This window comes from Peromyscus eremicus, chromosome 1, assembly GCF_949786415.1.
Source record: "Peromyscus eremicus chromosome 1, PerEre_H2_v1, whole genome shotgun sequence".
Lineage (NCBI taxonomy): Eukaryota > Metazoa > Chordata > Mammalia > Rodentia > Cricetidae > Peromyscus > Peromyscus eremicus.
The window spans coordinates 155,364,415-155,380,117 of NC_081416.1; the positions used below are offsets into that span (position 1 = coordinate 155,364,415).

General features: G+C 47.0%; 1 protein-coding gene and 1 non-coding gene across 2 annotated transcripts in view; both read left to right on the forward strand.

The window, feature by feature from the left end:
- The window catches only part of Wdr88 (WD repeat domain 88), a 35,714-nt gene extending 22,069 nt beyond the window's left edge, over nucleotides 1-13,645 (forward strand). Inside the window, exons 8-11 of the mRNA XM_059274943.1 lie at nucleotides 1,688-1,770; nucleotides 3,584-3,652; nucleotides 10,217-10,309; nucleotides 13,329-13,645. Of these exons, the coding sequence (XP_059130926.1) occupies nucleotides 1,688-1,770; nucleotides 3,584-3,652; nucleotides 10,217-10,309; nucleotides 13,329-13,469 (386 nt within the window). The 3' untranslated portion in view covers nucleotides 13,470-13,645. The remainder of the gene's footprint in view (nucleotides 1-1,687; nucleotides 1,771-3,583; nucleotides 3,653-10,216; nucleotides 10,310-13,328) is intronic.
- A 1,366-nt stretch (nucleotides 13,646-15,011) lies between these two features.
- On the forward strand, nucleotides 15,012-15,085 carry Trnat-agu (transfer RNA threonine (anticodon AGU)). The gene has a single exon. It is a non-coding gene; the product is annotated as a tRNA-Thr (tRNA).
- Nucleotides 15,086-15,703: the final 618 nt, after the last annotated feature.

Consider the following 15,703-nt stretch of genomic DNA (forward strand, 5'->3'; position numbering starts at 1 on the left):
TTTTTTTTTGGGGGGGGGTATGTATAAAATATTGTTCAGATTGCCTTAAAATGGTATTTCTCAAAGTGTGGTTGGTCTTTAAATAATTTGCTCATTGGGGTTGGAGAGATGGCTCAGGGGTTAAGAGCACTGACTGCTCTTCCAGAGGTCCTAAGTTCAACTCCCAGCAACCACATCATCTGTCATGAGATCTGGTGCCTCTTCTGGCGTGTAGGGATACATACAGACAGAACACTGTATACATAATAAATCTTTTTTAAAAATAATAATTTGCTTGTTGAAATACGCTCACACAAGACCAACAGAATTCCAGTCTTTGGAGAAGGGCTGCAGGATTCTGCATTTTAATAAGCCCCAATCCCCCCCCCCGCGCCACCACCACCCCCGCACCCATGCACATACATGACCAGAAACACTGCCTTGAAGGAAACACTTGTCAATGTCTGCAGTCCTGTAAATTTTCATCCCGAATCCGCTCTATGGAGAGGACGCTTCCTGCCACGGTCTTGCACACCTGTTCCCCTCCTGCCCTTCTGCTTCTCCTTTGTACGACCTTTCCCTCCAGGAGGTAAGGATGGCATCGGGTATTTCCAAGCCAGTCTGGTTCTGGTCACTGGCACTCCTCAAGGAAAAGTGGATTTCTGCTTCTTTGGTGTCAGCACCAAGTCCCAAGGAAGGCTCCCATTGGCTCAGCCTGGGACACACACCCGTCTCTGAGCCAATCACACAGCAGCAGATGAAAGGCTCTGATTGGCCAGAATCGGGAAACTTTTCTGCCTCCGAAGTTAGAGGTGGGAGTTAGTATCCTCTAAACCAGAGGGACTGTGAACAAGACCGGAGTCTTTCCTTAAGGAAGGTGGGGTGCTGCCACCAGGTGAATGACATGGAGGTTCAGGGAACCAGCGACAGGAAGTCTACAGCAATGAAGGTGCAGCTAGGGCCCTTTGAGGGAGGTGGCTGTTCAGGGTAAAGTTACTTATTGCCAAGTCTGGTGACCCGAGTTCAATCCCTGGGACTCATATGGTGAAAAAGAGAAAGATAAGGAGTCTCAAAAATTGTCTTTTGCCGGGCGGTGGTGGCGCACGCCTTTAATCCCAGCACTGGGGAGGCAGAGCCAGGCGGATCTCTGTGAGTTCGAGGTCAGCCTGGTTTACAGAGTGAGTTCCAGGAAAGGCACAAAGCTACACAGAGAAACCCTGTCTCGAAAAACCAAAAAAAAAAAAAAAAAAAAAAAAAAAAAAAGAAAGAAAAAAGAAAAAAATGTCTTTTCGTATTGTGCACACATGTACATACACAAACGTAACGATTAACAAAACAAGGCCGGCTCTGTAGCCCAGGTTGGCCTCAGACTTAAAATTCTCTTGTCTCATGCCCCCCCCCCCCCCACTCCAAGTACTGGACCCATAAGATTCACCACCATGTCTAAGGTGCGCACACCGGCAGGAGCAGTGTGGTTCAGTGGTCAACTGATCTGTTGGTGTCCATAACTATAAGGGACACGGCTACCCTGTGTAAGAAAGGAAGGGCTACAGCTGACCGGACGCCATCAAGCCGCACCAGGAAGGGGGCCTATGGTTTCAGCATAAGCCATGGCAGTGCTCAGCCTGCTTCGGCCTTCCTGCAGTGCGGAGGGGGCACTGGACCGAGGAAGACGCCGTTGTACCCATTCCTCACCTTTGTGTTGCAGGCTCTATCCTCATTTCTGGTGGCTTTGACAAGACGGTGACGATTTGGGATGTAGGAGATGGTTACCGGAAGCTGTCATTGAAGGTACAAGTGCCTGCACAACATAACGACTCTAACTTTGGTTTTTTTTTGGGGGGGGGAAGGAGGGGGAGTAGGATCTTGCTATGTAGCCCAGGTTAACCTCAAACATATGACCTTTCTGTTTCAGCCTCCCGAGGGCTGGGATTACGGGTGTGGTCTGCCACTCCTGGTGGCTTGCCGTCTGATACTGAGGCTAAGGCAACGAGACAGACCTAGACGCCCCCTCAATGTCCTGACACCTTTGTGGGGAAGGCGAATGACATCAGCAAATTAACCACCAACACTGATGAGGGGACAGAAAATAATAGCGTGAGGTGACAGAGAGAGGCTTAGGGGCTAGCCCTCAGCTGTAGGCGGTGGGCTGTGAAGAGGAGGCACATGATTTCAGATCTGGATGGCAGTAGAGAGATCTCCCGCAAAGGCAGTAGGTAGGGACGAACCCAAGATCCCATTCGGAAACTCAGAGGTCACCATGAGGACCTGCTACAGCTTCAGGGCTTCTGCCACCGGCAGAGGAGGCCCGCATCCAGTGGTCTTCAATGTTAGCAAAGTATTATCCAACATGGCAAGAATTTAGGGCTGGAGCCCTGTACCCTTGGTGCCGTGTCTCAGTCAGCTCTGACTTTTAGCCTCTGAGTTCTCAGGGACCCTATGTCTGCACCTTGAGTAGCACATGTCCATCTTACCCCTATTCCACACACACGAGGCTAGTCTGTCTAAGCTCGGTTCTAGGGAATGCCAAGACAGAGGGAGTTTCCATGTTAGCAAACAAACAGCTCCACACTGAATGCCCCCACACTGTGCTTAAAATCCCTGTCCCCTCTTGGATTGCTCTAGACTCTCTCTTCTCTGTTTTCTGTTTTCCCACCCTTTTACTTCATTCTCAAGTTTACCACCGTGTGCATCCTCTGTGTGTGTGAAGACAGCGCACTTGTAGCACAGTGCACACGTGGAGGTCCCGGGAGAGCTTTGTGGGGTGAGTTCTCTCCTCCTACTATTTTTTCGTAAGTTCCAGGGATCGAACTTGGATCTCCAGGCTTGTGTGGTGAGTCCTTTACCCACAAAGTCACCTCCCTCGCCTTTTGCTGAGCCCTGCCACCCAACCTCTCTGGCTCCTTTTCTTTTCACCCTACTCTGTAACCACACTTTCCACCAGTAAAATGCCAGAGATGGTAAAGATGCCGAGGCAGAGCCAAACATCATAGGGCAGTGGCACCCATCTCCTCTGGTTTTATTTATTTATTTATTATTATTATTATTATTATTATTATTATTATTATTATTATTATGTTTTTTCAAGACAGGGTTTTTCTGTGCAGCCCTGGCTGTCCTGAAACTCACTCTGTAAACCAGGCTGGCCTTGAACTCACAGAGATCTGCCTGCCAAGCGCTGGGATTAAAGGTGTGCACTGCTGCCACCACCACCACCAGCTCCGGCTCCGGTTTGTTTGGACCTGAGGAAAACAGCCCTTCATTTGCTTACACCACTGTGGATGACTCTGGAGTCCCTTGAAGCCCAAAGCCTCTCTCTGACAGAGCCTCTGAGAGGCACTTTCTTGAGCAACATGGGCTAGGGAAGACCCGGGTCCAGATAGGAATACAGTCTTTCATCTCCTTCCTCTGCTGAGCACTGTGGCATGATTTTAAAAAACATATGCAGAAAGCTGACGCAGACACAAAGCACTCATCTTCATGGCTTGTATTCTGTCTTCACTGTTGATGGAACCAAGGATGCACTATGGACTCCTGACTCCCTGTTTCTGTTGTTTTTATAAAGCATTTCTCTTAGGTCTCTGTTAAATTATTTTTTGTGCAGGGCCATGATGACTGGGTGACAGATGTTGCTATTAGCAGCAACAAGAAATGGATCATCTCTGCTTCAAAGGTAAAGCAAGCAAGCAAGCTTTGGCAGATAAACATTATAAGTCTTATCAATAAAAAACCAGGAGTTAGATATTGGGGTAAAACCTGAATGATCAGAGAAGCAGGAGCAGCCACAGTTGCTTCCTTCCTCTTCTGTTCCTCCATCCCAAAAGGCTGAGATTCTATCTCTGCCCCACCTTATCATTTCCTGTCTCCTCTCTGTATAGACCTCCAGACCTCTATGGTTAACTAATGGCTAGCTCTGCCCTTTGACTCCAAGCAAGCTTTATTTTTTAGAACACAAACAAAATATTACACATTTCCCCCTTTTTGGCTAAACAAAACATGAAGGTTTTAACTAACAGAAAAACTATATGCAATAAGTACAATAACTGTATACAAATATCTACTGGCAGTAATTACATTAACAATGTCTAGTCCATTAGCATTTGACAAATCCAGAGAAAATACTCCATTATCTATCCTATCTTGGTGAGTCCAAAGTGTTAATTTTGCCAAATACAAATAGACTGGATATTGTAGCTGTAATTCTTACTTGATAACTGTTTTTGTTGTATATACTCTTAATATATTAAAGTTAAAACCTTCCTTTTTAATTAGACAAAAAGGGGGAAATGCTGTGGAATAATCCTCTTGTACACTGTAAAGATTTGTCACTCGAATTGGTTTACTAAAACGCTGATTGGCCAGCAGCCAGGCAGGAAATACAGGTGTGGCAACCAAACAAAGAATGCTGGGAGGAGGAAAGGCAGAGCCAGGAGTCACCAGCCAGATGCAGAGGGAGCAGGAGATGAACGTGCCATGCTAATAAAGGTACTACCACACGGCAGAGCTTAAATAGGGAATATGGGTTAATTTAAAATGGAAGAGCTAGTTAGGAAAAAGCTTGAGCTATTGGCTGAGCTTTTATAATTAATATAAGCCTCTCTGTGGTAATTTAGGAACTGGCTGCTGGGTATTTGGGAACAGGCAGACTTGACATAAAACTCCATTTACATATATTATTATATATTCTTGCTTGATTGTTTGAGACAGGCTCTTACCCTATAGTCGAGGCTGGCCTCAAACTCATGATCCTCCTCCCTCTGCCTCTCAAGTGCTGGATTATAGATATCTCCACTGTAACCAGCCATTGTTATATATTTACCATACAGAGATATAAGATTATTTTATGAAGAGAACATAAACACGGTGACTATACAGAGGTTACTTACACTCCATTTCCTGAAAAGTGGCCACCTATGTTGGTTCACATCTGTAATCCCAGCTCCCCGAGTGTTGTGCAGGTTCAATATAATCCCATCAAAATGCCAATAGTTCCCACAGCCCCCCAAAATGGCAAAGTCGGCCTTCAAGCGTAAGGAACCCATAGGGTCTTTGCGTACCCAAAACAATGTTGAACGGTAATATTCACAGCAATGTTACTGGTGGGCTCATACTCCCCAAATTCCAAACTCAACTAAACTCATAATAATTAACACAATGCTAAGTGGCATCAGGACAGACAGATGGTTCAGTGGGACAGACCAGAGAACTGATCAATAAGCCATGACTTACTTGATCTGATGATTTTGTGCTACAATCACCCAATGGAGAAGGGACAGTCTTCACACACGGTGCTAGGAAAACTGGACATTTACATGCAAATGAATGAAGCTGACCTCTTGTCTTATACCACAGATGGTCCTTCCATATCTGTGGGTTTCAACACACAGATTCAACTAACCTGGATTGAAAATATTAAAAATCTCATGGCATAGTGGTGCACACCTTTAATCCCACACTCAGGAGGCAAAAACTGGTAGATCTCTGTGAGTTCAAAGACAGCCTGGCCTACATAGAGAGTCCCTGCCTTTTAAAAAAAAAAATCCCAAGGGCTGGGATTAAAGCCATGCACCACCACCGCCTGGCCACACACACACACACACACACACACACACACACACACACACACACTAAACGAAACTGTATCTATACTGGACACACACAGACCATAATTCCCTTGTCATTGTCTCCTAAACAAGAGTCTAATGTTCATTTACAGTCTCTCAGCCATTATATACAATCTAGTGATGATTTAAAGAATATAGGAGTATAGATGTAAATTATATATATATTATATACCATTTTATGTAGGGCACTAGAGCATCTTCTAATTTTGGTATCCTTCATTGTGGGAGGTCTGGGAACAATTCCTCATGGACACTGAGGGGCCACTGTGCAAAATAAAATGCATCGAAGACCTAAACTTATGAGCTAAATTTTTAAGACTATGAAGGAAACTTTGGCGAGAAACTTGACTCTGAGGTCAGGAGTATGGCAACAGAAGCACAGGAGAACATGGAGCTGGAGAGCTGGCTCAGTGGATAAGAACACTGGCTGCACTTCCAGAGGACCTGGGTTCAATTCCCAGCACTAACACAGCAGCTTGCAACCATCTGTAACTCCAGTTCCAGGAGATATGCATATGCATATGATGCATATAAATGAACACACATTTACATAGGAATAACTAAGAATATTTAAAGCAAGGAAACAATTAAAAATAGGAAAATTGGATTTCATCAAAATTTTATCTTTTTCGTGTGTGTGTCAAAAGGCTGGGCCCAGTGGGGCCCAGTGGGACACACCTGCAATCCCAGAACCTGGGAAGCCCAGGCAAAATGGAGAGGTCCAGACAGACCAGCTTGGGCTGCACAGGGAGACCTTGTTTCAACAAACAAAATGATACCAAATAGTTTGCGGGTAAAGAGTATATAAATTTGTGCTATTGTTCATTTATTTTTGCTTTGCTTTTTAACGATAGAATCTCACATATCCCAGTTTGGTCTCAGACTTATTGTGTAGTCCAGGATGACCTAGAACTGATCCTCCAACCTCTGGTCCCCAGTGCGGGGATTACAGGCGTGTGCTGCCACACTCAGCTTTATTACCCCTCTTTCTAGCCTCATCCTCAATACATTTTAAAGTCAGGGATGTTCTTGTCCCATACCTAAAAAATATAAATGTCTAACAAACTAACATTTTAACATCATTTCAAAGGTCAGAAATGATGATGGCCAGATTGTGGACATGGGCTCACATTTACTCATTTCTAGAGTAAAAATTCATCAAGGAACTGGAGATATGGCTCAGTCAATAAAGCCTTTGCTGCACAAGCATGAAGGCCCAGGTTCGGATCCCAGAACCCACACAAAAGCAGGGTGCCATGTTTGTTACCCCACTCGGAGGGGAGAGAGGCAGGCTGCCCTACTCAACTTTCCATTTGCTTTGGTAAAACATTACAGAATGAGTGGAATTTGCCAAAATTTACATTTTCACTGGGTGTTGAATGTGCAGATGAGTTAGAAAAGTCTGATTTGAAGTTGGAAGTGCTGGCAGGGGCAAGTGGATCTCTGAGTTCGAGGCCAGCCTGGTCTACAGAGTGAGTTCTAGGATAGCCAGGGCTACACAGAGAAACCCTGTCTCGAAAAACCAAACAGCAAACAAAAACCCAGGACAACAAAAAGAAAATCTGGGTTGAATTTAGGTAGTTCCCAGCCAGCTTCTGCTTTATGTTGTCTGTGCTTTTATTAAAATCTTCACAGGAAGCCAGAAAATGATTTGAAACGCCAACATTCAGCTGAAGGGCTGAGGGGTGACTCAAATACACACACACACACACACACACACACACACACACACACATAATTTTCGTGTGTGCACCGCATCCATGCAGTGGCCTCAGATGCCAGAGTTATGGGTGGTTGTGAGCTGCTCCATGTGGGTGCTGGGAAGCAAACTCCAGTCCTTTGCAAGAATAGTAAGTGCTCTTACCTTATGGAGCCATCTCTCCAGCCCTGACACTTTCCTTTGCTTGTTTTTGGTTTTCTGAGAGGTCTCACTGTGGGGTCCTGTGGCCTGGACTGGCCATGTTGCCAAGATTTGACATACTTCTTGATACACTGTAGAAACTGACTGTAGATAAACCCGACCACTTCTCCTGGGTAGGGGCCAATATAACTGTTCTCCAAAGTTCAGCTTTGGTCTCTCTATAAGACATTTAGTTTCAACTGCTTATTAGGAAATGCAACACAACACAGCCAATAAGATTTTTATTGCTGCTTTAATAAATGAACAAATAAACAATATGGACTCAGTACCTTATAATTCCATAGGACGGCAGTCCAAGAAAGTGAATCTCACCAGGGCAAAATAAAAAACAAACTACATTTCTTTCTGGAATTTAAAATTTTTTTAAATTTATTATTGGGGGGGCAGTCAGAGGAGTATCAAATCATGTGGAGCTGGAGTTACAGGCAGTTGTGAGCTGCCTTTCGTGTATGCTGGGAACCGAACTCAGGTCCTCTGCAAGAACAGCGTGTGTTCTTAACCACTGAGCCACCTCTCCAGCCCTGGAATTACTTTTGTTAGTAAAAAAAAAGTCCAGAGCTCAGAAAGTTGTGTTCTCTGCTCCCCACCTCAGGCTAGCTTATACTCAGCCAGGTTGACCTTAACCTTGTCAGTCCCCTGTCTCAGCCTCCTGACGCTGGCATTAGTGTGCACCACCTTGGAGTTTTTGTTTTTTGTTTTGTACATTCTATGAGTTTAGTCAAATGCATGTGTAGCAGGAATCTTAAATGGTCTTATTAATAAAAACAAACCTGGAGCCAAGTATTGGGGTGAACACTGAAAGATCAGAGAGACAGAACACACACAGCTAACCTCACCTCGCCAACCTCACCTCGCCAACTTCTCAGCCAATTCTGTCTCCTAAGACTGGAAGCCTCTGTGTCCTAATCCGAATGGATCTCAGCTGAACTGCTGCTAAAAGCCTACAAGCTTAACAAGGCCCTAGTTCCTGGTCCTCATGCCTTATATACCTTTTTGGTCCCTGCCATCACACCTGGGATGGGTGTGTTACCATGCCTGGCTGTTTCCAACGTGGCTTTGAATTCACAGAGATCCAGACGGATCTCTGCTTCCGGAATGCTAGGATTAAAGGCGTGTGCTACCACTGCCTGACCTCTATGTTTAATATAGTGGCTATTCTGTTCTCTGACCCCCAGATAAGTTTATCGGGGTGCACAATATATCAACCACATACATGCCATTATTGCAGTAGCCTAAGGAACTATGCCTGAAAAATCCCTCATGCTCTGCTTATTCAGCCCCTCTTCATCCCCAGAATCCATGCCAGCCACTGTTTCTTTTTAACTGTCTCTTATCACACACACATACACAAAAACAACAAACACAACATACCACACACAACACATGCCACACACACAACACACACATATCACACATCAACACATATCACACAGAACATACTATACATACTACACACAACACACACATACACTATATACAACACACACATATCACACATCACACACAACACACAATAAATAGAACACACACGTATTACACGTCACATGTCACACATACCACACACACAACACACACATCAGACATCACACACACACACACACACACACACACACACACACACATATACACAGAACACACACACACACGGAGAACACATACCACACACACAACACACACATATCACACATCACACAGAACACATGCCACACCTTACAGTACACACATATCACATCACACACACACACACAAACACACAGAACACATGCCACACACACAACACACACATATCACACATCACACAGAACACATACTACACATACTACATACACCATGCACACAGAACACACACACAAATGTAACTCTCACCTCAAAGGTGATGAGACAGTTTACTCTGGAATCGAGCATGAGTGACTGTGACACAGGAGCACAGATTCTGGTCATCCCACATTTTGTGCTCCCTCCCAGCAGCAGTTCCCATAATAATGGAACCTAGAAAATCATCCCCAGCTACGTTGGAAGGTCGCAGGTACCTGGGGAAGCCTCATCTCCAGGCCTTTTGGTTGGCAGAAGTGAGGGGTCGGTCTGCACATTCCAAAGGACTTACTTCAAGGTCACAGCGGCCTTAGATGACATCAGAGGTGGGTCACAGAGGGCTGTTAAAGCTGCTAGAGACGGCTCGGCTCGTGACGATCTGGCTTTGGACTTGCAACATTCCAACCTCTCCACGTCATTTGAGTTCTAATCAGTTAGTGAGCGTTGCAGAAGGCTTAGTGGAAGGTGTGGTGTTTGTTTGTTTTCCAGGAACTTGTGTTCATGCTCAGTCTATAATATTTGCTTTCCTAGAATGCTGGATAGATGAAATTTACAGCCTGTAGCCTTTTCAGACTGGCTTGTTTTGCTCAACAATATGTGTTTTTGCATTCTCCCTGTCTTTTGGGGGGCTTGACAGCTCATTTAACCTGAACACGGAATGCTATCCCATTGCATGGCTGTTCCACAGGCCCTCATGTAGCCAAGGCTGGCCCCGAACTCCTGATCCTCCTGCCTCAGCTTCCCATGTGCTGGGATTACAGGCAAGGCGTGTGCCAGCACACCTGTTTTGGGTGCTGCTGGAGACTGAGCTACACCCACAGCCTTCATAGTGTTTTTTTTTCGTTTTGTGACCCCTGGCTTACCATTTGACTTGTTCTAGGACAACACCTTGAGACTGTGGAATATTGAAGATCTGGAGAAAATTCCTTTGGTAACTGAGAACAAGAGGACCATGGGCTGCAAGGTCAAGCAGGTTGGTATCAGGTAAAAGTGTGCCCAGGGAAGAGATTCCTTAGCCTTCACCAATTCAGTTTATTCCCTGAGCAAACATTTACAGGACCCCGGGGACAAAGGTGAGACAAGCATCCAGACACGAGGAAAACACAGGCGCACATGGTAAGCCGTCATCTTTTAGAAAAGTAACACGGAGGGAAGGGGTGGTGTTGGGGTATTTATTATCGATATTCTCTTGGTTTTCTGAGACACATTCTTGATATATTCTAGGCTGGCCTGAAACTCTTGATTCTCTTCCCTTATTCTTCTAAGTGCTGGGTTATAAGTGTGCACACAACTTATGATTTGTTTGTTTAGTTATTGTGCTAGGGTTAGAGCCCAAGGCCTTTCACGGCACAGGCATAGGCAAGCACGCTCCCACTAAATTGCACTCCCAACTTCTAAGCTATTATTATTATTATTATTATTTTGAGATGGCATCTCACTGCATAGCCCTGGCTGGCCTGCAACTAGCAATGTACACCAGGCTGACCGTGAACTTACAGAGATGCCCCTGCCTCGGTCTCCTGAGCTCTACCGTTAAAAATGTGCTCCCTGGCTTTTTTGTGTGTGAGGTGTGTGTGTGTGTGTGTGTGTGTGTGTGTGTGTGTGTGTGTCCAGAAGAGGGCTGTGAGACACCTGACCTGGGTCCTCTGAAGGAGCAGAAAGGGCTCCTAACCACTGAGCCATCTCTCCAGCTCTGTGATATTGTACAGAGTAGTCAGGATCAGTCTTACTGAGAAGGCAACAGGTGTGTAGACTTGAAGATGGTAAGGGGTTTGTGGGAGTGGAGTTCAGCTATTTAAGGGAAGGAGATCCCAGTAGCAGGAAGAGCCAGTGCAGGGTCAGAGACATCAGCAAGTCTGGTCTGCCTGAGGAGTGGGCTGGGGCAGTGAAGGTCTGCAGAAGGCCGAAGGCCCAGGGGAGCCCCCTGCAGTCAGTAGATGAGTGGCTGGACCCTCTGCAAGTGTGCTGTACTCCATCTGTAGATACCCTGGCCAGATCCCTGCTTCCCCATTTCCCATGTGGAAGGCTCAGGAACCCATCATTGTTCAGTACAAGAGCTGGGTGGCAGGGCTGGCACACTGTTAGCTTCGCCAGGGATGGCCACAGAGGCAAAAGATGTGGCCACTCCACCTCCAAGCTCTCAGAAGTTCTGGCTAGGGGTTGGGGATTTAGCTCAGTGGTAGAGCGCTTGCCTAGCAAGCGTAAGACCCTGGGTTCGGTCCTCAGCTCTAAAAAAAAAGAAAGAAAGAAAGAAAGAAAGAAAGAAAGAAAGAAAGAAAGAAAGAAAGAAAGAAAGAAAGAAAGAAAGAAAGAAAGAAGAAAGAAAGAAAGAAAAAAGGAAGTTCTGGCTAGAAACCACAGCTCCTTGAAATAGCCAGTGTGGGGCAGCACTGAGGTTGGGGAACGGGACACCCTTGTCTTTGTGGCTAGCTGGTTTCTATGGTTCTTGTGGCCTTGTTAGTTCACAGACCCTGGAAGCTATAAAGTAATGACCATCAGTCTTCCCCTGACATCCGGGCTGGCCTGGAGCTGCCTTCTCCATGAGTCCTCTTACTCAGAGTTTGAACCATGGGCAATAGGCTGCGAGGGAAGGTAGGTAAAGATTCTAAGTTTAAAGGGTCTAACAGGAGCTGTAGCGGAGATGAAGCTACTGTGTTCCACTTGTTCCAAGTCGACAGGAGAAACTTCAGCAGCTGGGGTTCTCAGAAGGTCTGTCCCAGGCAGGACCTGCTGGGCTTCCAAGTGCCCTAAGTTCTTAAGGGGAGCAAAGTATGGGAGCATGGAGTGCCAGGATATGGACATGACACCTTGCAGGTTTGTGTGTGTCCCCAGAAGAGGTATTAGTGTTCTAGTGTTGGGACCCCTGAGTGGCCTTTGATGTGAGCTGAGAGTCTCTGCCTGAATCACTGGCTTAATAGTGGGTAGCAATGAGACAGGTGAGCATCTGTATCTGCTGGACGGTGTTTTGGCCAGAAAGAGACTCGGCATGGAGGAGACTACTCAGGTCCCACATCAGCTGGTTGAAATCCTCATCTGGAGCTGAGCAAGCTGGCTCCCTCTTGTAAGCCCAATATTTAGGAGCTTGAGGCAGGACGATCACGAGTTGTTGGAGGTCAGCCTATGAGATTTAGTGAAGCATTGTCTCCAAAAACCTAACCAATAAATGGGGCTAGAGAGATGGTCTAGCGACTGACAGCACTTTCTGCTCCTGCAGAGGACCCGGATTCGATTCTAGCACCCACATAGTGGTTCCTAACCATTCCCAACTCCAGTTCCAGGGGACCTGATGCCCTTAACAAACAAACAGAGAAATAGATAAAAACTCTGTTTAGTTCGTAAATCTCGAATGCTAGCCAGGTAGCACACACCTATACCACTAGCTTTTCAGAAGGCTGAGGCAGGAGGATTTATGCTTACGGTCTACCTGAGATATATGTTGAGAGCCTAACTCAAAATTAAACACACACACACACACAAAATGGGGTGGGGGTGGGGCTGGGAATGTAACTCAGTGGCCTAACACATACAAGGCCCTGGGTTTAATTCCTCCTACTGAAAAACAAACAAAAGCATCCTTACCTGCTCACCTTGCTTCTTTCTAACTCTGTCCTGCAAGTCAGGCATCCTTAGCATGTCAGGACTCAGGCCACTTCTTGGGGCCCACAAGTCCACTCGGGACCACTCTGTCCAGGGAACACTGGACAGGGGCTGGACACAACCCTGTCTCCTTCCTCCCAAGCACGTGGCTGTGTGAGGGCCAGCCCTCGCTACCCTCCTAGCGTTGGAGGGAAAGGCTGGGCAGAAAACTGTGTCTGGTCTTGTGCTCCCAGCCTGCCCGGGGCAGTTTGTGGAGTCAGAGACTTGGGAGAGGGGAGGCCTTGCCTTGGCTCAGTCCAGGCCAGCTGGGTGGTGGGAGGTGGGATTCCACACCCAGCGCTTCATCTCCTCTGACCTGCACATCATTTCTGTTTTTGGAAAATACCCCATGGCAGTGCAAAAGCTGTGACCAGTTTTTCTCCGCCTTTGAAAATGAGTCTTCTATATTAGCCAAGCGGTGTATGTTCTGCCGGAGAGAGGAGGCCGTAGAATCTGACTCCTCCTCATCATCACTGGAAGAGAGTAAGGACAGCTGATGGCCATCGGGCCCTTGGAGCAGCTTCAGCACAGGGCACCTGCTAAGCAGTCTGCAGCGTTCTGCAGGGACCTGCTCTGAATGCCCTGCCCCGCTGAGTGGACCTATCAAACTGAGGCAGGAGCCAGGCCACGACTAGACTCTCCGAATGGTGCCGCCTCTTTGACTCCCCCCCCCCCCCAAATCCTTTAAGGGTGAGCACTTTTAGTTTTAAAATAGAATAAATCTAGATTCCTTTGGAAAACAAGTGTGTGTGTGTGTGTGTGTGTGTGTGTGTGTGTGTGTGTGTGTGTAATTGTAGAAGCAGTTTGCTACTTCTGAGCTTTACATCCCAATGTCCATCTATCTCATTTTTGGAACACCTTGTGAGCTAATATTGTGGAGTCTGGAGCTGACCTGTAATGTGGCCCTGGGACTGGCATGTGCACTTCTTGGACATGTTTGTCAAGTGAATGTGATGTGTGGGCCCACTCTGTGGACGAGGATGGCAAGGCTTTGTGATCGCTAGAGTTTGGATATGGTTTCTCCCTCCCGATTCAAGAGCTAGGGGCTTGGCCCTCTATGGTAATGGTGTTGAGGGGTCAGTGGGGCTTAGTGGTTTCCTTCCTTCTTATGTGTATGGGTGTTTTGCCTGTATGTATTCAGCGCCCATAGAGCCCAAAAGATGGGGATAGATTTCCTGGAAAAGATGATTGTGAGCTACCATGTGGGTGTTGGGAGTTGGACCTGGGTCCTCTTAATCACTGAGCTCTCTCTCCAGCCCACTTCAAGATAGTTTTGAGGCCTCTTTCATCATAAAAACCACGATGAGTGTAGTCATCACCACCTTAGCTCTGGGGTTGATTAGAACGCATGCACCCACACGGTCCCCAATGATGGACACCTAGATTATTGCAAACAACACTAGCCAAACATTTCTGTGCACAATGCATTCATTTTTGCATAGATCAGTTCAGCGAATGAGTCTCCCACTGGTGTTAAGGCCAGAGGAATGCATCAGTAGTGCTTGACTTCGTTGCCAAAGGTAAGACTGGCATGGCAACGCCAGCCTGGATGGGGAAGGTCTTACTTGATCATACAACTGAAACTCCCACACACATCGTGTGGGGTCTTCGAATCGCCCAGAGCCCGCCGGGGATCCCTGTCTCTCTCTGGATCCAGGAGAAGCGGTCCAGAAGTTATGGGCCTGGGCTGGCAAGGATGGCCGCAGCTCTCTTGACACCCAAGAAAATAAGCAGCCCGGCCGTACTGGGGAATTTTGGGGTGTCTCTGGGGCAGCTGCGAGCTCCGCTGAGATGAACTCTCCTGACCTGCAGAAGACAGAGCACAAAACAAATGCTACTGTGACCCGGAAACGAGGCCCGCCCCACTCTGCCCGCTCCGGGAAGCCGATTGAAATATCCTGAGTTCCTTCCGATGCCTATGCAAACGAGGGACGGCAAGGCGCATGCGCGCCACTGTCCGCATAGGACTGCGTACGCATGCGCAAAACTCATGAGGTCACTAGAAATGGGAACTGGTTTCTCGCACTGCTCGTGCATGTGGCGCCGTGGCTTAGTTGGTTAAAGCGCCTGTCTAGTAAACAGGAGATCCTGGGTTCGAATCCCAGCGGTGCCTTGGCCGTGTGTTTGAGCACGTTCTTTTGTTTACCTCTCATTTTTGCAAGAGTTCTCACCGGACCGCTCCTCTGTCAGGGAGAGTGAGCCGCGGAAGACAATTTAGCTGAAGACGTTGTTGTGTTGCCTGTTAGGCTTTACCCCTTGAAGGAGGTCGCCAGATAGCTGTCCCTCCGGGTGCTCCCACAGCGGTGAGGAGTCCCCACGACCTCTTGGCTTCTCAACCTTGCAAAGAATGCTCATCACCGCTTCCTGCAGCCGCTCAGTGGGTACTAACGCTCGGCATACTAAGGACAGTTTGGCGAGGCCAAGTGAGTCTCAAAAAATGGACCTTGTAGCATCAGATCCGACCAGTCGATCTGCATCTGCAGAACACATTAAAAAACAAAAGAAACAAAAAAAACCTGCGGACGGGGGATGGTTCGGTGCTCTAGTGTGGGGCTTGACTATGCTCCGAACGCGGATACTCTTTGATTGACAATTGAGGTTACAACTCTATAAACCATTTTAGATCATCTTACGGACTGGTGAGATGGCTCGGTGGATAAAGATGCGTTGCTGCCGATCCTGATGCCCCGAGTTCAATCCCTGGGTCTAACCGGGTGGAAGGCGAGAACTG